Source organism: Heteronotia binoei, chromosome 1, assembly GCF_032191835.1.
Source record: "Heteronotia binoei isolate CCM8104 ecotype False Entrance Well chromosome 1, APGP_CSIRO_Hbin_v1, whole genome shotgun sequence".
Classification (NCBI taxonomy): domain Eukaryota; kingdom Metazoa; phylum Chordata; class Lepidosauria; order Squamata; family Gekkonidae; genus Heteronotia; species Heteronotia binoei.
The window spans coordinates 209,472,846-209,493,724 of NC_083223.1; the positions used below are offsets into that span (position 1 = coordinate 209,472,846).

At 42.0% G+C, this 20,879-nt stretch overlaps 1 protein-coding gene across 1 annotated transcript in view; it reads right to left on the reverse strand.

Annotated features, from left to right (window-relative positions):
- Nucleotides 1–15,820, reverse strand: part of HHAT (hedgehog acyltransferase) — a 315,369-nt gene extending 299,549 nt beyond the window's left edge. Inside the window, exons 1-3 of the mRNA XM_060247267.1 lie at nt 15,663–15,820; nt 7,531–7,598; nt 150–263 (exon numbers count right to left, since the gene is read on the reverse strand). Of these exons, the coding sequence (XP_060103250.1) occupies nt 150–263; nt 7,531–7,598; nt 15,663–15,771 (291 nt within the window). The 5' untranslated portion in view covers nt 15,772–15,820. The remainder of the gene's footprint in view (nt 1–149; nt 264–7,530; nt 7,599–15,662) is intronic.
- Nucleotides 15,821–20,879: the final 5,059 nt, after the last annotated feature.

Sequence of the window (20,879 nt, forward strand, 5' to 3'; positions counted from 1 at the left end):
GGCTCCACCCCCAAAGTCTCCTGGCTCCACCCCCAAAGTCCCCAGATATTTCTTGAATTGGACTTGGCAACCCTAACAAGGGCCCAATTTCCATACACACACAAAGTGGGAACAATTATGGAAAAACAAATGTACCCAAAAAGACATACCTTTTTCATGTAAAGACTGGATATCTGTGATACAATTAAATGACAAAAAAGAAGCCACAGTATATATCTTCTGCCCCACTCCATCCAAAAGGTCCATTCAAAGTCCATGGGGTCCTAGGCATAGATTGAATTCATTAATAAAACTGGTACAAAACTTGAAGCATACTGAAGGAAAAAATTGTAAGTAAAATATGTGTAATATGTGTTCCTCATTCCTAAACTAAAAAGAAAGCCAGAATGACTATAAACAAATGTGATGATACATTAATAGATTTCAACCAAGCCTGCAGACAACTCTTTCTTTTTCTAAGCCTCTTTTGCTAGAAATTCTCTAGGGGCTGGCCGAGAGGCCATCTCAATAACAATATACAGGGCTCTTTTTCTAGCAGGAGCTCCTCTGCATATTAGGCCACGCCTTCTTATGTAGCCAATCCTACAAGAGCTTAGAGGGCTTAGTACAGGGCCTACTGTAAACTCCAGGAGGATTGGCTACATCAGGGGTGTGTGGCCTGATATGCAGAGGAGCTCCTGCTAGAAAAAGAGCACTGACAATATATAACAATATAACTGGTAGCACAAAACACGCTATTTGGTTGAAATCCCTGCATACAAAATTGTATGCATTATTCAAAGAAAGATGGCCCAATTTTCAGCAGCTGCCACATTCACATTGAATATTCTCTTCCAATACACATAATAGAAGAAGAAGAAGATATTGGATTTATATCCCGCCCTCCACTCCGAAGGGTCTCAGAGTGGCTCACAATCTCCTTTACCTTCCTCCCCCACAACAGACACCCTGTGAGGTGGGTGGGGCTGGAGAGGGCTCTCCCAGCAGCTGCCCTTTCAAGGACAACCTCTGCCAGAGCTATGGCTGACCCAAGGCCATTCCAGCAGGTGCAAGTGGAGGAGTGGGGAATCAAACCCGGTTCTCCCAGATAAGAGTCTGCACACTTAACCACTACACCAAACTGGCTCTTAACCACTACACCAAACTAGATACATTTAACTTTGTAAGATACCTGTTTGACAGCAAAATAGATGCTTCCTGATGTACCCTGTTGCTCAGAGGGTTTTTCACATAGCTCCCATTCCTTCTTGTTAGCTGATAACTTTGATCAAGCTCAGTGGTCATGCCTCTGACAAATTGTACCCAATCAGCATATTTTCCAAGCCTATTCCACAACCTTCTAATCCAACCACATTTTTTCTGGTTTTCAAATTTATTTTTAGCGCTCCATAACTTCACACTTTAAAAAGGTTTGAGGGTTTTAAAAAAACACACACACAAATAGACACAATCAGTACAAACTTGTAGACAGAGTGGGCCCTGCCACTAGGCAAACTAGGTGATTGCCTAGGGCGCCAGTCTGTAGCAGGCATGAAATTGGATGTCCCCCACATGATGATGATAATGGCATTAGTGATATTGGATTTATATCCCGCCCTACACTCTGAATCTCAGTTTCAGAGCGGTCACAATCTCCTTTACCTTCCCCACCCCCACCCCACAACAAACATCCTGTGAGGTGGGTGGGGCTGAGAGAGCTCTCCCAGAAGCTGCCCTTTCAAGGACAACTCCTATGAGAGCTATGGCTGACCCAAGGCCATTCCAGCAGCTGCAAGAGGAGGAGTGGGGAATCAAACTCAGTTCTCCCAGATAAGATTCTGCATACTTAGCCACCACACCAAACTGGCTCTCTTTACAGTACAGTTTACACGGAGCTTTATTGCTGCATCTTGATCACTAAGCTTTGAAGTCAAGCGGTGTTTTCCTTCAAGCCACCACTAGATGTCTCTGAGGTGCACAGGTCCAGGTGAACAACAAGCACAGGAAAGACTCATACCCCTGAAAGCCTTTTTTAAAAAAAAAAAATGTAATGCTGAAGTATTTTGTGAAGCATGTGAGGTGCAGCGCAACTCACAAGGAGGCAGCCAGGTCGTGTGTATGGAGTGAGTTGAGAGGTGCGATGCAACTCACAAGGAGGCAGCTGGGCCATGTGTGTGTGTACATGCAGTGTGTTGAGAGGCACAGCACAACTCACGAGGAGACAGCCGGGCCATGTGCATGTGGTAGGCTTGCCAATCCCCAGGTCCCAGCAGGGGTTCTTCCACTTTCCCAGTCTCCTTCCCGCCCCCAGTCAGCACGCCGGCGGGGGGAAGCCCCGCCCCCACAGCCCCCTTGTGATTTTTTCCCCTCCGGAGGCTCCAGACTCCGATTGGAAAGGCATCCTCTTGGGATGGGGCGTCTGTGTTACTTGGAAGAAGTTGGCTGCAACTCGTGAGTAAAGAAGCCAAGCCCTCACCAGAGTTGCCAGAAAACAGGGGGGGGAGGGGAGGAACGTCTGCTGAGCACTTCGTTATTCCTTATGTGGAGATCGATTCTCATAGGGTATAATGGAGAATTGATCTGGAGGGTTCGGGAGCTCTGGGGGAGCTGTTTTTTGAGGTAGAGGCACCAAATTTTCAGTATAGTATGTAGTGCCTCTCCCCAAAGTACCCCCCAAGTTTCAAAACGATTGGACCAGGGGGTCCAATTCTATGAGCCCCAAAAGAAGGTGCCCCTATCCTTCATTATTTCCTATGGAAGGAAGACATTTAAAAAGGTGTGCTGTCCCTTTAAATGTGATGGCCAGAACTCCCTTGGAATTCAATTATGCTTTTCACACCCTTGTTCCTGGCTCCACCCCCAAAGTCCCCAGATATTTCTTGAATTGGACTTGGCAATCCTAGCATGTGGAGTGTGTTGAAAGGCGAGCTGCGACTCGTGAGGAGGTGGCCAGGTGATGCACGCAGGCGTGTATGAGGAGTGAGACCCGGGCCAGCTTCCCACTGCTGTGGGGGGAGGAGCAGAAGTTACCCTGGCCTTGGGCGCTACACAATCTAGGGCTGGCCCTGCATGTAGATGGGAGTGAGATCTCCCTCAGCTTAGCACAAATGTACACAATCAGTATTAATATGTGTAGATGAAGAGAGATCTTCCTCAACTTAGCTGTAAATACATAAATAAGAAGCTGCTTCATTTGAGGATGCTACACTACTCACTTTGGAAAGGGTAAGTCATGTTTCAATGCATTCCAGCAAAGTTTTGAAAGTTATAGAAAAATAGGCACCTATATTCCAGTTTCATTTTGCAAGTAAGTTATCTCCCTTTTTAGATTCAGCTGGTCTTACTGATTCATGCTATGGTAACCTCAAGGCTGGACTACTGTAAAAGGGGCTGTCCTTGAAGACAACCTGGACACTTGAACTGATCTAGAATATAGCAGCTTGACTATTGTTCACAACTAGCTACATTGCACTCTTGACTCCCATATCAAAATCACTGCAGCAGTTGTTCTGTGTTTCCAAATTCAATTTAAGGTACTGCTTACTAACTTTAAAGTCCTTAACCGGAGACATATATTCTTAAAGGACTGTCTCCTCTCACTATGAACTTATGCAGCAGCTCCAAGTCTCCATAGTTAAGTACACTGGGCCACCACCCTATCTTGGGCCTTTTCTACAGCAGGCCCAATTACGCAGGACAGGTTTCTAAAGACAGATTCATCATACAGGCTATTCATCCAATTTATAGGGAGTTTTGCAAAGATGAACTGTTAAGAAGAGTTGTACAGCTGGTCAATTATTACCATATCAGGGGAAGTCAATACTTAATTTGTTTAGATTGAGATTTTATTTTACCTGACTTTAAGTCCCTTTTTTTTTCAGAGAAAGGAAGGCTAGAAATATTTAATTCAGTAGTACTCACTCTGCAGCACACAGAGGGCCACATTCACAATGATCTTCAATGAAAATGAAGGGCTGTGGCTCAGTGGAAGAGCATCTGCTTGGTATGCTTTATTTATTTATTTTATTTTATTGGATTTATATCCCGCCCTTCCCGCTGAAGCAGGCTCAATCCCTGGCACCTGCAGTTAAAAGGAGCAGGCAGTACATGATGTGAAAGACCTCACCCTGAGACTCTGCAGAGCTGTCACCACTGAGTTGACAATACTGACCGTGGTAGACTGGTAGTCTGATTCAGTATAAGGCAGCTATATGTTTAAAAAGCTACATTTGCTTCCCTTGCTAACATGAGGCCTGCACCTAGTGTTGCCAATCTCCAACTGGGAGCAGGCGATCCCCAGGTTTGGAGGCCCTCCCCTTGCTTCAAGAGGATCAGAAAGTGAGGGGGGGGATGTCCATTGAGCACTCCATTTTACCCTATGGAGAAAGGTCTCTATAGGGTATAATGTAGAATTGCTGCGGGTATCTGGGGCTCGAGGGCTGGTTTTTGAGGTAGAGGCACCAAATTTTTAGCATAGCATCTGGTGCCTCTCCTAAAAAAAACCACCATGTTTCAAAAAGATTGGACTAGGGGGTCCACTCTATGAGCCTCAAAAGAAGGTGCCCCCATCCCCCAGTATTTCCAATTGAGGGAAGGCATTTAAAAGGAATGTGGTCCCTATAAATGTGATGGCCAGAACTCCCTTTGGAGTTCAACTGACTTGTCACAAACTTGCTCCAGGCTCTACCTCCAAAGTATCCTGGGCCCATCGCCAAATTTCCCAGATATTTTGTAATCTAGACCTGGCAACCCTACCTGCACCTCAGAGAGGCTCACAACTTACCTGTGCCTCCAATTACAGCACTTTCAACGTGGAATCCACTTGCCAATAACAAACCTCACCAGACAAGGACATTGTGCATTTTCCTGAAACTTGGGGCAGGTGCTGCATTGGGGACAGGGTGGCCATGGCTCCTGCTGCTGCTCACGGGACTAGCAGCAGCAAAAATAAAAGGGAGGAAACCATTTTTACCATAGAGATTTGTAAACTCCTACAACATCGTATCGCCACTTCTAAGCACATAACAAGAAGTAACATCACAATGTGATGCACCGTGACATCACTCCTGCCTTTGTAAGTTCCCAGGGGTTGCCAGCAGACAGCTGGCACCCCTAATTGGTGATCATTGTTCAGAAGAGCCACAAGTGGCTCCTGAGTCACTGAGTATCATTTATGCATTGTATTGAGTGTATATAAACAGCATAAATAAATGTAACTGCACTCTCTTCTCCAACATTTTTTTCCATCACCGTCTGCTTGGCAACATTTGCTTGCAGGAGATATTTTCAGCAAGCCAGGCAAGAGGAATATATCCTTTGCACTATGTTGATCAAAAGGAATTTCCAAATTAGAACAGAATGCAGACAGCTATCACTGTCTCTGTGTATGAGTTCATACCGTGAGAAGTGTGGCATTCATTTCCAATATGGATATGTTTTTAGCTACTGAACCTTACTGAAGATTTAATGTTTATAGCACCATAATGTTAATTTTAATATAACTTGTAAATTGTTTTAACGATGATTTTATAAGTATAACTGTTGTTGTATATTGTATTCTTATGTTGTGAGCCACCCTGAGCCTGCCCTGGCAGGGAGGGCGGGATACAAATAAAAAGTATTATTATTATAATATGTACAAAGGGATTAATTTTTGTTTTACTTTTAAGTATGTTAAAGTCACCATACAAGTTTTAATACAATATGGTTCTATACTTCTTTTCCATGCCTATAGCCCTTGTGAAATCACTAAAGAGAAGGAGCATTCAATTTCTTAAAGATTTTTAACTAATATCTTTATCATAATGCACTAAGGGTCTTGATGACAGTGGAGGAGGAGGAGATGGAAGTGATGAGGAATCCTTTATGTCCAGCACTATCACTCCAGGATATCAGAAGAGCTAATTAGATGCTCTGTTGCTAACAATTACTCCTTGCCATTGGCTAAGTTGCTCTTAGACTCTGGTATTGACCAAGCTATTCAAAACCTAGGAAGAAGCAGCACAGATAGTACTGTCCCAAGCAAGGTTTAGGGGGAAAAAAGGCTTGAGAAAACACCATGCTGTGGTAAACAGGGGACCTGGCAAAAGAGGTTCTGCAAAAGAAGAAAAATGGGAAAAGGAGAGCCAGCCTCTGGGTGGTAAGAAAATTGGGCAGAGAAAGGGCAGAGAGGAAAAATATAAATGGGCAGAAGCTTCAGAAATATAGAATGACTTTCACATACTGATTTGAATTAATGCACTAAATATTTGGTTCCAAGCTTCTAGTTCTAACTAATATGTCAACGATTCCTGCAATTATTCACAAATTAGTAAATACTTTGTATCACATATAAAATGCATACAAAATACCTCCAGCGTAAGGTGTGTGCAAATAATTCAAGTATCTTTCCTGCATCAGACCAACATGGCTGCCCACCTGAATCTTTCAATTGTCACTGTTACTTTTCATATCTTCTTCTACCTTGTCTCACATATAAAAATGAAGGGAAAATAGTGTTGACAGAAAATGCCAATGCAGAAAAGGTTAACTGAAAGAGGGATATGAAGCTGTGAAGAGGCTTATGTATGGGAAGATGGCTGCATTAGGTAGGAGACAGAAATTGGATAGCTGGGATAGGAGGAGAATGACCACTGTGGTAGCCCTGTTTTCATCTGTGTACCATTCAGAATGCTGCTAGTGATCTACAGAATCATCACTGATTTTGGTTCAAAGAGGCTGCCACCTCATCCATGTTCTAAAATAATCATCATTGATTTTGGTCCAAAGAGGCTGCCACCTCATCCATGTTCTAAAATAATCATTGATTTTGGTCCAAAGAGACTGTCACCTCATCCATGTTCTAAAATAACAATTAGTGGAAGTAGATGGTGAAAGAAGACGCTGTTTTATTCATCCTTCTTTCTCGTTCATCAATTTAAGCTAGTTTATTGTGTCATCTAAATATATGGTTACAAAGGCATATAGAATATGCAGATAAATATGCAGAGCAGTCTATTAGAAATATGGAAAGATTCATAAACTTCTGAGTTTTCATAGCACTGAGTATATGCGTACATGCATGTGTACACACACAAACAGAAGAAAAATCTTCACTAATTTTAATAATATATTATAGCTCATATTCAGATGGTGGCAATAAGTCATTCTGACCAGGGCTTTTCTTGTAGAAAAAGCCCAGCAGGAATTCATTTACAAATTAGGCCACACTCCTGATGCCAAACCAGCCGGAACTGCGTTCCTATGCAAAAAAAAAAGCCCTGGCTCTGATGCTGATCTCTAAAGCTGACTGTACTGAATTGTACATGCACATACAAGTGCAATGATCAAATCAGCAAAGTTTCAGACAGCTGTAGTTATAACGTTCTCCACTGTCCAACCATGTCAATCTGATAAACCAATATGGCATGGGGCAGACTCAGGTTCTTTCTTTCTTCACCCAGTAAGCCAGTTTGGATGAAGCCCATTACAGTTCACTGAATGATAATTCAAAATTAATTCCCATATATATTTCAACTACAAATAAGATCATAGTTACATTATTTACTGTACCTTTTTAAATCCCCAAAACATTGTATCAGTTTCCAGATCAAATGCTCGGTCAAGTTCCTCTTCATATTCTGCCAGAATAGATGACATTCAGTATATGTTAACAGATCTCACTTATTTTGTTTAAATGACATGATGTTTTGTCAGTTTTACCATACAGCAAGAGACAGAAATGTACTGATCCTAATATACTTAATTACTAACAAGCCTGAAAATGGAACTATTATAAGATATATTTACCATGGTATACATACAGGATGGTTAATCATTGGCCTACTGAACAGATTAGATACTTAAGGCAACTTTATCTGGTCTCTTCCAGTGATAAAACGATTCAAAGAAGCAATGGAACTGTGCATTTTTCATACAAATGTTTCTGGATTGCTATCTCACATTAAGTTTTATTTTATCTCACTTACTTAAATATCTCATAGAAGCCACCTGTACTGAGATACTGGTAATCTTCTAATTTAAGTGGCATATTAATCAACTAAATTGGTTGAATGCCTTAGTAACATACATCAATATAAATGCTGGCCCTTCATAGTAGGTGAACTCTTATGAAGACACCTAGGCCAAGAAATGAAATAAATGTTTGGCAAAATTCTCTCATGTATAATCCATTAGATATCAAATGTACTCTTGCCAACAATTTATTTCTAACAAAGACTTGTCAAATCCCATTTTAAAGTCACACTGAAGAAAAGACTGCCTCTGAGGCTCACGATTTTAACTATGTGAGAAAAAAGGCTTGTGGAGTGAAGAGTCAAACTTGTGATTTATCACCCTTGGTTTTCTGAGGGATTCTTAATATCTACCTGAAGAAATTCATTTCTCAACAAAATGAGTTTTTCCTTTCACTTTGCGACACCTAAGATAAATCTCAAGGAAAAGTATTCCCTTATCTGACAATTTTTCCTTTTTACCTGGTAATCTGACAGACCTTCCTGATCCAGTACCTCTACCCTCACAGAAATCAACCAGAAATATTAGCCTGGAAATGTTATGCTTAATAAATACATAACTTCATGGGTTATTATTCTCACAATGCCTCAGGAACATCAATGGATACTTTGAAACAGCTTTCCAGCCACAGACTGGGTGTGGCAAGCAACCTTCTCAAATACTGCGAAGGTCTTGCACCCGCCTAATCCACTGTTTAATGTAATATGTGGCACAAGATCTTTTTCAAACCTCTTTCATCATTTCCAAAGCACATCTCCAATGCGCTGAGCAGAGAAAATCTGAGAAGTTAAAAATTAAAATAGCTACATTTTACAAAGCATACATGTCTAGTTTAATATGACTAGACTGGGACAAGGTGAGAGATCTTAAACAGATATGTTTCTGATCAACTTATCTCCTTCTAAATTACTGGCATAGTAGTGGTATTTATTTTCTCATGAGCAGGACTGTTGGTGTGTGAAAAAATATTAACAGAGACTAGGAATGGCTCATTCACTCCCAGCGAACTTGTCCAAGGTGGGTTACTAACTTTTCTTCCTTTTCAGATCCTTATTTTATCTTACACATGACCCCCACACACATTGACTGAACACACAAAGAGAGAGAATGGACATGCACATGCTGGTTCCACCCCACCCCACCCCCACGTGATTCCTAGCTCACAAGCATGGCACCTACATGCAGAAGCACCATCCATGCAGACAGTCCCTCCCTATGACCAGCAACATTCACCAACCAGCATCCCCAATCACAGGGAGAGAAATTACTTCGAACAAACAGCAAGCCTTTATTGGCATAAAACAGATTTAGCAGTAAAATAGCAATATAAATAATATAAAATCCTAGATTACAGAGTACATAGGGAGCTAATATACATAAACTAAGTAAAATATATATGAGTCGAGTTTAGCCAAATTAAATAATTAAAACAAATAAAATGTGGTCATTCCAGAACCATTCTCTGTAGTATTTCCATGGCCTGTTGGAGAAATCTAGCCACCATTAAAGTTACCTCAGCGCAAGTGTCATTTAAAAGTTTGAGGACTTTGCCTGAATCAGCACAGCCCAACATATCTGCTAAGATATATTTCAAGTATATACAACGAATATCATCATAAAGAGGACAGTTCAATAATACGTGGGAAATAGTTTCAATACACTTGGAATTACAAAGACAGTGTCTATTAGAGTACTCAATCCTGTTAAATCTACCAAATACAATAGCAGATGGTAATGCATTACATCTCATTAACGAGAACGCACGCCGTTGCTGTGGAGCTTGTAGACTTAGACTGAAGGAATTCTACATAAAACTGTACTGTAAGCCTACTATTCTGTCACACTCAGGACTCTGGTCAGTGAAATCTCTGAAGAGGAGAAGGAGGAAAAAGAGGGCTGATTTTTATACCCTGCTTTCCCCTACCTTAAAGAGTCCCAAAGTGGCTTATAATTGCCTTCACTTCCTCCCTTCACAACAGGCATCTTTTGAGGTAAAAAGGTGCAAGCACCAAGTCATTATTGGCCCATGCGGTGACGTCACATCATGACATTTTCTTGGCATGAGCTCTGCTCTGCTTTCGTCTTTTCCTGCCTCTCTGTTGTGCAGAGAAAAGCTAGGCTTGAAGACTGACACAGGCTGCAAAGCCTGAGCTTCGTTTTCCTTCCTTCCATCCCTCAACATCTCTGTGTTGTGCAGATAACAGCTAGGCTTGAAGGCTTGTGCAGATAACAGCTAGGCTTGAAGCTGCAAAGCCTTAGCTCCATTTTCCTTCCTTCTTTTCCCCGTATCTATGCTATGCAGATAAAAGCAAGGCTTGAAGACTGACACAGGTTGCAAAGCCTGAGCTCCGTTTTCCTTCCTTCCATCCCCCAATGTTCTGTTGTGCAGATAAAAGTTAGGCTTGAAGACTGACACAGGCTGCAAAGCCTGAGCTCTATTTTCCTTAAAGACCTCTAGAGAAATAAGAGACAGGCTTTCCTGTCTCCCGGCTTCACCCCTGAATTTTAGTGGGCCAAGAAGGAGAAGTGTAAAAATAACTGGGCCATCGGAGAAAAAATTTAGGAAACCCCGCTCTAGACTACAGTCTGCCATTCTTAACCACTATACCATGCTGGCTTTCTTTCCTCATACCAAACTATATTCATATCACATGGGACTAGAATTGCTCTAATACAGTTCTGCCTTCCCCTAAACCTTCCTGGACAAATCTGTTTGATGACTTATCGATTGCATTCAGTTAAAGATTACCTGACAACAGGCACTGACCTGGATTATGAATTCTGCAAATGTCCAGTCAGCATCATAAAATCTATAGCGAGGTCACACATTACATGCACAGTAATTTCTCAAATGGCAAAACAGCCATGGACACTTCAGCACCTAGTCTGTCTTTCACAGAACTGATATTAAAATACTAAAATGCAAGTTCATGGTAGGTTTTGGACGGGCAAAAATCTGGTACACCCCCAAGACTCTAATCCTGAATTCAGTCCATTCCTAGAAATTAAGATAAAAATGACCTTAGCTATTGAGCGCTCAAATGTGTACATTTTGAACACAAAACGGTAGGGTTTTATGGAAGAACTTTTAATCTTGCTAGCTTGCTGTATATGGTACTTTCAAGTTCTATATGTATGGTACATTATGACACTAACAATCCTAGGACAAAAATATTTATTTCAATTTATTTATATAAAACATTTCTATTCTGTCTTATCTCTTTGGACCCCACAGTGTAAAAAGATGCTGCTCTGGTTCAGTTACACTGGTTATGGTTTTCAACATTTCTGAAGGCTGCTTTGCTAACTCCCTCTTGTGGGAAAAATAAGATATGGCAATTTATTTCAACAGCACACTGACAAACTGAAGTCCTGAAATACCTCTCCACGTAAATTGTTTTGGAACAGATGAAGATTATGTCCTGATATATAATAAAGCTAAAAATAACTCTAGACACATTTGATTTTAACCCTCACATTTCAACTGATATTGGCAAGGAAAAGTTTTGTTAATCAGGCTTATGTGCAAATATTAACCCTCACATTTCAACTGATATTGGCAAGGAAAAGTTTTGTTAATCAGGCTTATGTGCAAATATTAACCCTCACATTTCAACTGATATTGGCAAGGAAAAGTTTTGTTAATCAGGCTTATGTGCAAATGGCTTCCACATGGAATGCATTATATGAGCAAATTAAGGTGAGGATGTTTGCCTATATGAGTATGTCCACGGAGATGGAAGTGTTAAGGCTTATCCTCCCAATTCAGAATGCTATGAAAGCATTCTTCAACAGCTCAGTGCTGATACCAGGCTTTTTGGCGCCCTAGGCAAGCCTACCTACTGGCACCCTCCCCCCCAGCACAGCCGCCATGCGCTCCTCAGTGTTTAATGTTTAATCCACTTCCACCACCAAGTCCCTACCGACAGTCACAACTACAAAATCAGAACATAAACCACCATACAAACCTACAAGCAGAACATACAAACCACCAACTCCCTACTGACAGTCACAACTACAAAATCAGAAGATACAAACAGTGCTCCAAACAAGACAACTTTCCTCGTGTAGATATAGTTATCATGTATATGATGAACTTGAACCATATATTCAATAAGATCTTGTGCGTGGCAAATCCTTAGTGCCAGGCTTGATTCCCATTTGCTGTGTGCCTGGATGAGAAATCCAGGATCTGAGATGTTATCTTGAGGAAGAGGTGAGCAGTATAAAAAGCTCTTCATTGCTGGCTGTCACAAACCATGGGAAGCAGGGGTGGGGAGAGGCTACCACATGCCCCCAGAAGTTCTCAAAACCTCAACCAATTTGTAGATCATCTTGAGGAAGTCCATATGACCCCCGTTAAAAATAACTCCACCTCAAAAGTGTTTACTAGAGGTGAGTTTCCAAAGCCTTACAGTAAGGTATTTCCAAGCGCTACTGCCAGAGATTTTTTTTTAATGGAGATGTAAGACAGTATTGTTAAAAGAAGTATTATATCTCCCTCATGTGTATAAAATTATAATTATGTTTACTGATGCAACAAAGCATTTTCTAAGATGCATATTAACAATCTCTCAGCATTACTCCTTAACTCAGTTTTAGATCAATCTTAGCATGTCTTGCAAAGCTACCTGAGAGTTATGAGCCTAAACTAACTCCATGGCTCAAGCTACGTACACAGTATGCCACGTACTTCATATTAATAAATCCAGAATATCTACTTGACTTCAGTTCCATATTTGTAATCAGTGTAGCCAGACAGAGCATACTCATTGACACACACCCCAGTTATCGAAAGCCCCGACAGACTTGCTCAATTAAGAAGAATTGCAGATTTATACTCTTCCCTTCTCTCTGAATCAGAGACTCAGAGCGGCTTACAATCTCCTATATCTTCTCCCCCTACAACAGACACCCTGTGAGGTGGGTTGGGCTGAGAGAGCTCTCACAGCAGCTGCCCTTTCAAGGGCAATCTCTGCAAGAGCTTCGGCTAACCCAAGGCCATTCCAGCAGGTGCAAGTGGAGAAGTGGGGAATCAAACCCGGTTCTCCCAGATAAGAGTCCACACACTTAACCACTACACCAAACTGGCTCTTCCTGGACCCTCCAATGGAACCTCCACATCCAGCAGCGATGTATCTTTGAGCACCAGGTGCTGAAGGGCAAAGATCAGGAAAAGAGACCGCTGCCTCCACAAGTTCTAATAAAGATGTGTGTGTAATATTTGTCTTGCAGCTCTCAAGCATCTGACATTTATTCTATGTGGCTCTAACGCTAAGCAAGTCTGACCACCCCTGTGATATCTAGATACATGTTACACATGCATCAACTTGTGTATGCAATTTATTTAGGTTGAATTGGACCTTATGCTTCCCTTATACTAAGTGAAGGCTCTTTTACTAGAGGAACATCTCTTTCCTCTTATAAGAGATTCCTAAGCAGAAAGAAGTCATTGGAACCAAATCCTGGATCACCATGGACAAAAAAGGCCTGTACAGGTACACAGAAAGCGACAGACAATGTGACATTTCCACTGTACTTTGTACTGCTGCACACTTTCTCTACAATGGTAAGATCTTAGAGCTTTAGCTAAGAAAATGTGGGTAAGGAGTCAGTAGTACTAAAGGGGAACATTATATCCCTTAATAATCTCTCTTTTCCCAAAAAAAGTTTTTGGTAAAGTAAGCAAAAAAGCAATTAACAGAGCATAGCTTATATTGCATATTGCCTTTGCAGAAAACAGAATCACACAAGATATTTTGAGTAAATGAGAACAGTTTACAATCAATAAATTACATGAAGCTGGGCTGAGGTCAGACGCACATAAACTGACGAGATGGGCATGGATGAAAGCCAGATGCATGTCGGATTTTATGCGGTTGTCCAAACATCAGCATCTGGCAACGGTCATTGGCTCGTTCGTGTCCCGAACTGCCATGACTGAGACGCCAACTTTTTTGATAGTACATTAAATCCGGAATAAGAATGCTTCCGACGACTCCTGCGCGTACTTTCTATGTTTGAACGCTCCATTGTAGCCAACTGGTCACAAGTGCACATCCACTTCCCTGCAAGAGCCCACTCCAAATGATATCATTGCGCTAGCAATTGTTGACTCAGCCTTCCAACCTTCCAAGGTCGGTAAAATATGTACCCAGCCAGGCGGAGAGACAGCAAAGAGAGCTCCTGGACTTCCCCTTCCTTTCTGGGTGTTTAAATGGGGGGGGGGGCAGATTGCCCACCTTTTCTGGCACCTTTAAAAAAAAAAGCCAAGCACAATATCCCACGTACTGCGCTTGCGCGAGTGCGGAATGCCATCCCAAGAAATGAGGTCCGGTTGAGACCTCTGATCAACCAGCGACGGGACCAACGCTGCTTAGAACTGAAGGATGGAGGGATGTCTGATCAGGAAATTCGTTGTAAAAAAGCTGCGGGGTATAATAGTGACGGGTTAGGGATGGATTTAATGGCGAGTGTGACCTGTCGCCTGCTGCATTTTATTCTGAAAGCAATAGCAGAACCCTCTTGTCCTCCAACATGCTGGTTACAACAGGCTTCTAAATAACCACAGTCCACAGTATTGAAGCAGACTGTTTTTCAAAGTGGTGGAGTCTCAAGTATGTTTCTTATATGTTTCTATGATACAATTTGGACGCGGAACAGCTTGCAAGCGTCCTGTTTCAACTTTTAGATTACTTAACAGGATTATGCAACTGTCAGTCAAGTTGATGAGGAAAAGACTGCTGCACCAGCACCTGTGAGCTCTGACTGGCTGATCAGTCTTTGGAATTCTTAGGCACCTCAGAGCCACAAAGAAAGAGAGACCACTATTGGGACAGGTGAGCATTTTGGAATGCCTGGACAGATTGCAGTTCAAGCACGTTTTAGATGACTGATCACCTCCCATAGAGTTTTGCTCAAAAACCAGAGCATCATGTGCAGCACTGGGAATGTTGCATGCAGTGTTCCACCCACCCACCCCGGAATGCCCCGCAAAACTCCCTGCCGCAACAGTGAGGGAACCTGGCAACCCTAACCCTGAGCTATGGGAAAGGTGGGCATAAATATTTTAATAAATTAGGATTTTGGTTGATTAAGCTAACAAAATCCATTAAAGCTGATAGTCACAGTTTCTAGCTATCTAAATTTCAAAATGTTGAGCCTGCTTTTCAAAAACAATTACTTTAAACTTTTTTGAATTTAATGGCACTACTCTGAAATAAACATACTAAATCATGAACATTCAGAGTTTTTGCATCAGAAGAAAAATATTCTACAGGATTATAAAGAATCAAATTATATGCAGTTATTCCCTTGAAAATTTACTAACAAGCCAACCTTCAAATCTGTTTAGTCTGTTTCTGTTAAATGGTAAATGTCAAGTTATACTTCTAGTTATTTCTTACTAACTAAAATACAAGCCTTGAATTACACTTTCATTGAAGGATATGTGCACAGCTTGTACCTTTCACATGCCTTCTTTGCCGTTCCCATTCACACAAAGAAAGGGTACCCAAAAGCTTCAAGGAAAAAGCCTCAGTGGGATGCCCTGCTGGAGACTGTTGGAAAGTACTCCATTAAGTCATACTATTTAAGTCAATATACTGCAAAGTACAAAAGCCAAAACACAGTCAGTACCCTAAATGAATGAGCCTGCAACAGAGACTTACCTCGAGAGACTAGGAATACTTCATAGAAAGAATAAAAATGGAAGCCAAAAGAAAGAACCAGGTAGAGATAGAATTCCCATTGAGGCAGCAATTCTAATTGTAATGACATTTCTCAGCCTCAGTGCTTCCTATGAGGATGACATCTTAATAAACAACACCTGAAAACAAGAAGATAATGCACTTTAGTTGGACTCATACTGAGGAGGTTGCACAGTCAAGCAGGATAACAAACCTAAACAAAAATTTAATTTTCATCCTTGTTGTCAGGGCCTTTGAAAAGGGTCTGAGTCGTTGTCCGACTGCTGTGGTTAAATAGCTGAAAGCAAAAAAAATTGAAACTAAATACAGACAAAACAGAAATGATGCTGGCTGGGAAGGAAGATCCTGTCTTGAAGCACTTTGGGCTGCACATTTTCAGTCAGGTTCACTTAATGCTCGCCTACTCAGTTAAGAGCCTTGTGGTTACACTGGATCCAGTATTATTTCTGGAAAGCACGTACACAGGTCTCCTCTCAAAGTCTATTCAGAGACTCCAGTTAGTTCAAAAAGCTGTAGCTGTTATTATCAGGAGCTGGGTGGAACATGCACATCACTGCCATTCTGCAGTCATTCCACTGGTTGCCCATTTGTTATGTGGCTCAGTCCAAGGCACTGACTATCGAATACAAAATGCCCTTCACAGTCTTAATCACTCTTATCTGCAGGACTGGCTTTCTCCCTATGCTCCACCACATGAGCGTTTTGCAAGTACCATCCTGAAAATGGACAAAATCAATAACCGCCCACATACATGGCCTCCCTGACAAGATTAGGAAAGCTCCCACCCTACTGGGCTTTCTGCAAACTATACAAAATGAAATTATTCAAGAGGGCTTTTTGCACATGTAAACAGAACAGTAATGAAATGCTCAGAATGAATGAATGTACTGTAATGAAATGCTCAGAAAAGCTGCATTGGTAAAGGGATAGGGACTGTGAATGACACCGCTGTATTGCTACCTAATACTGTAAGTAAACTCCAGACCAGGCAGTTTTTACATTTAACGTATCCATGTTTAAAAGCTCATGCTTTGTTTAAGATTTCTGGGGGGTTTGTCTTTCAGATCCCTGTAGCATAAACACCTTCCGTATTGCTCATTGGATGTCCCATCCTGTTAACCGTATTTGATTTACACTAAGTAATTCACCTTAAGTCTTAACAAGAAAGGTAGTCTATAAATAACCAAAATAATAACAATAACAACTACTGGTGCACCAATCCAGTTAAATGCCAAATATCTACTAGAACAAGCGTCTGACCATATAGTTCCCTGCTGGATGGAGAATGCAATCAGACGTGCAGTTTGATCCATTGCCGTTGGTGCCCTCTTCTGGATTTTAAATGCATAATCAGACAGCAACACCTGTCTGTCGCCTCCTGGTAGTCAGCATCCATTTCCCATCCCTCCTTTACCATGTGTTTTTTGGATACCTGTGAAAATCCAGTCCTTTTGGGTTGAGCTGGCTTCAAACTGGATTTCCTGTTGTTCAATCCCTCTGTTACACACCTAAGCCATCAAGCAGGTCTGACTGGTCTCTTTGATTTAGTTTTCCTGGCCGCCATTTTTTTTTTTAACTAGTTAGCAATGTGCACTTAACTGCATATTTTCACATCACTCTCTCACACACAGGAGCTTCTACTGTTTACTTTTTAAAAATTTCCACAGAAAGACTATGGATTTCAGCTTTTATCTGTGGCTTACAGCACACGGGGTGGGAAACGGGTTACTTGAAAACAGAGTTTTTTTCAGAGAAGGGAAGGGGGAGGAGGCAGTCTGACTTCAGCTTTGCTCCAAGCTTGTAAACAAAAATGCCAGCAGCACAGAGGACACAAGATGAGGCTTCTCTATCCCTCCCTACCAGCTCTGAAATGTTTAAAACATTGAATGTTTCAAACGCACAGTTTCAAAAACACTTCCCCCAGGCTGGACTACATATCCCAGCAGCCTCCTCCAGCAATCCCACTGGCCACCAACTGCCGCCATTCTGCCAGGAGTTTGAAGCACTGCTTCCCATAAGTGCTTATGTGCACACTCAAAAGACAAACGGGGGGAAGCCCACTGCCCCAGTCTGTGGCTGCTACATCTGATCAATCATGGATTGGGTGAAAGCACATTGAAGTAGGTTAAGGGCGTAAAAGTCTGATCAAAACTCTTTATTAAAAAAAAACAACCCCTGGATCCATTAGAAGCAGGGCCACACTGGATCAAACTGCACATCTGATTTCAGCCAGAGAGTTTCACTTGCAAACAGATGCCATTAACTCAGTTTCCTAGTCTGATCCAGCAGCCAGAGTTGTATATACATCATCTTGTAAAATGCAGCAATTAAATTAATTTAAAATAGGATCCTCTCCCTCCTTATCAAAGAAATCATTTTAGAGGGCTATGTATACAGCCCTAGGAGCTGCACATACATAATGCTGGACAGGAACCAACAGATGTACATCTCACAATTCAGGAAACAGCCCTCCTCAGCCCTCCTTTATCTGCACAAACCACTTTAAACATGTGCAGAGTTCTAAAAATCAGGTTGAGATGCAGGAAGGTGAAGGATTTAAACTCTCTGAAATTTTAAATCTATGGAAAATAGGTACTTGTAAATTTATAAATAAATGTAATATTAAATGCAAGTCTAAACTTAATTTGCTGCTTTTGCAACATCTTTTTAACTTAGCATATACAAATGTACTTCATAAATGCCTTGGTTTTCTACAAGCAAAATTAGGCCAGCAGCGTATTTAGATCAAGGGTGTCAAACATACAGCCCGTGGACCAGATCTGGGCCCCACAGGGCTCTTACCCAGCCTGCAAGCAACTGGGCTTGCAACTGAGCTTTCTCTACTATGGCTCCACGCCTGTGGAACCAACTTCCAGAGGAAATGCGGGCCCTGTGGGACCTTGAACAGTTCCGCAGGGCCTGCAAGACTACCCACTTCCGGTTGGCCTTCACCGAATAAGAGGGAAACTGCTAAAGAACTCGCCATCATAAACATAAACGTAATCATAGCACCAGTATATATGTTATTAATTTTTATTAATTTTAGAATTTTAACTAGAATTTTAATTACACTGTTAATGTAGTAGTTTTAATGATTGTATAATTAATGTATGAAATGTTGTTAGCCGCCCTGAGCCTGCTCCGGCGGGGAGGGCGGGATACAAATAACAGTTGTTGTTGTTGACTTGTTCCTGTTTCTTTCTCTGGGGCTGTTGCGGCATCACAGATTGCTTTCCCAGGGCTTCTCAATTGCACAGAAGAGATAGACAGCCATACCTCCCTTCCTGCCATTAGCTGACTCTCCTCCCCCTTCTCCTCCTGTAGAAAGAAAGGGAGGGGAAGGAAAGAGAGAGAGCATCAAGGACAGCTGAGTTGGAGTCAGTCCCATGGAAGCTGTAAGACCAAGGAAGTTTTGTTTCAGGTATAAGCTTTCCTGTGCAAGCACACTTCTTCCAAGGGAGGGATTATTCTTCTGCTCTACTGTTTGCTTTGAGACTTGATCTCTTGTCTGTCTGTCAGTGGGAATGAGATAGAAAACCAAGCCATTCCCTCCTCCCCATTGGCTGGATCTCCTCCCCCCTTCCTTCTCTTTTGGAAAGAAAGGGAGGGGGAGGGGGGAGGGAGAACACCAGAGTGAGCAAAATCAGAGTTAATCCCTTAAGACTAAGGAAGTTTTATTTTACTTCTTCAGAGGGAAAAGGAGATTATTCAGAAAGCACAGAGCAAGATCCAGAAGGAGGTGGCTGTTTTGGAGGCTAAAGTTTAGAGCCATGTAGTCTGTATTGATCGCAACATGTTGTTGGGGCTTGTTTATACTTTTCCTCTAATGTGCATGTGGCCAGAGGATTAGCAATCTCATTTTGCAACAGGCTCCCTCTGATTAGCTCTCCGGGCAGGTGTGGCAGCGTGTTTCTGAAGTCAGTTAAAGGTATAGTTCTCCTCAGCTGGTGCTGGCCAATCAAAGAGGGAGCGGGGAAGGAAGAAGCCTCTCACTAAAGCTCTCTCTTCCAATGAAGAGTTAGCTCTTCACCTCCCAGATCTCTGAAATTGCTGCACTAGGAAAACTAGTCACATTTTGACAATAAATATCATAGATAATAATTCTTCTATGGTGGTGGCCAAATGGAGTGCTCCCATTGGCTGACAGGTGCATTCAACAAACCACTGGCCCATTATGCATCAGTCACCACCTCTGGGTTCCCATTGGCTGACTCCCCCGTCTCCCACCTATTGCAGGCCCAGGAACACTGAACAAACTGCCAAAACAGTCTTGCCTCAGAGACAAATACATCTCCAGTGCTTCTTTGTGTCCTCTCCATCAACAGGCCTTGGAAAGGTTTGCCAGTCTACTGCAGCCTCATGAAGCGTTTCCTCGGAGGCCCTGGCGGCTGCCTCTTGTCACTCCCTCCCTCCCTCCCCCTCTCAGCCTTGCCCCAGGACAGACAAGGATTGGGCCACTGGGGGAGCAAGTAGCCAGAGGCTGTTGCTAGGCTAGAGCCCTCAGCTGAATATAATGCCATGGAGTCCACCTTCCAAAGTAGTTATTTTCTCCAGGTTGGGGAGATAGCTGCAGTATGGAGTTCAGTTGTGATCCCAGGAGATCTTCAGGCTCCACCTGGAGGCTGGCTACCCTAGGCCTGGCAGCACCTGGAGATCATTTTGAATTACAATTGCTCCCCAGATGGCAGAGATCAGCTCCCCTTGAGGTGGACGGTGGAGTTAATGCCTTCATTTGGGTGGGTGGGAAAACAACAAGGATGGGGGGGCACTCGCCCAAAGCCTCTTTCTATAGCTCGTATTTTTCTTCACAATGGGCCTTATTCCTAGCACTGCACATGTCTGCAGTATACATATGAATTATCATTATCTAATTCTGTGGACTGTCTTACATTAAAATCTTCAAACTACATATTTTCAGTGAATAAACTTGGTCTTTAAAGATTTTCATTCATTCCAAGAGAAAACATACTTCCAGTTTTTCCACTAGAGAAAAAATAAATAAATACTAGAAAATTTAAATCCCCATTTTTTTCTCCAGGTCAACACATTTCTAGGATATTAATCATGGAAAGTAAGAAGTTTCAGTGCATATATAAATCTCTGCACATGTTTATCTAAACCAAGGCCACTGGGTTTTTCCTGATGGACAAAAGAGGGTGGGATATAATTCTACTGCTG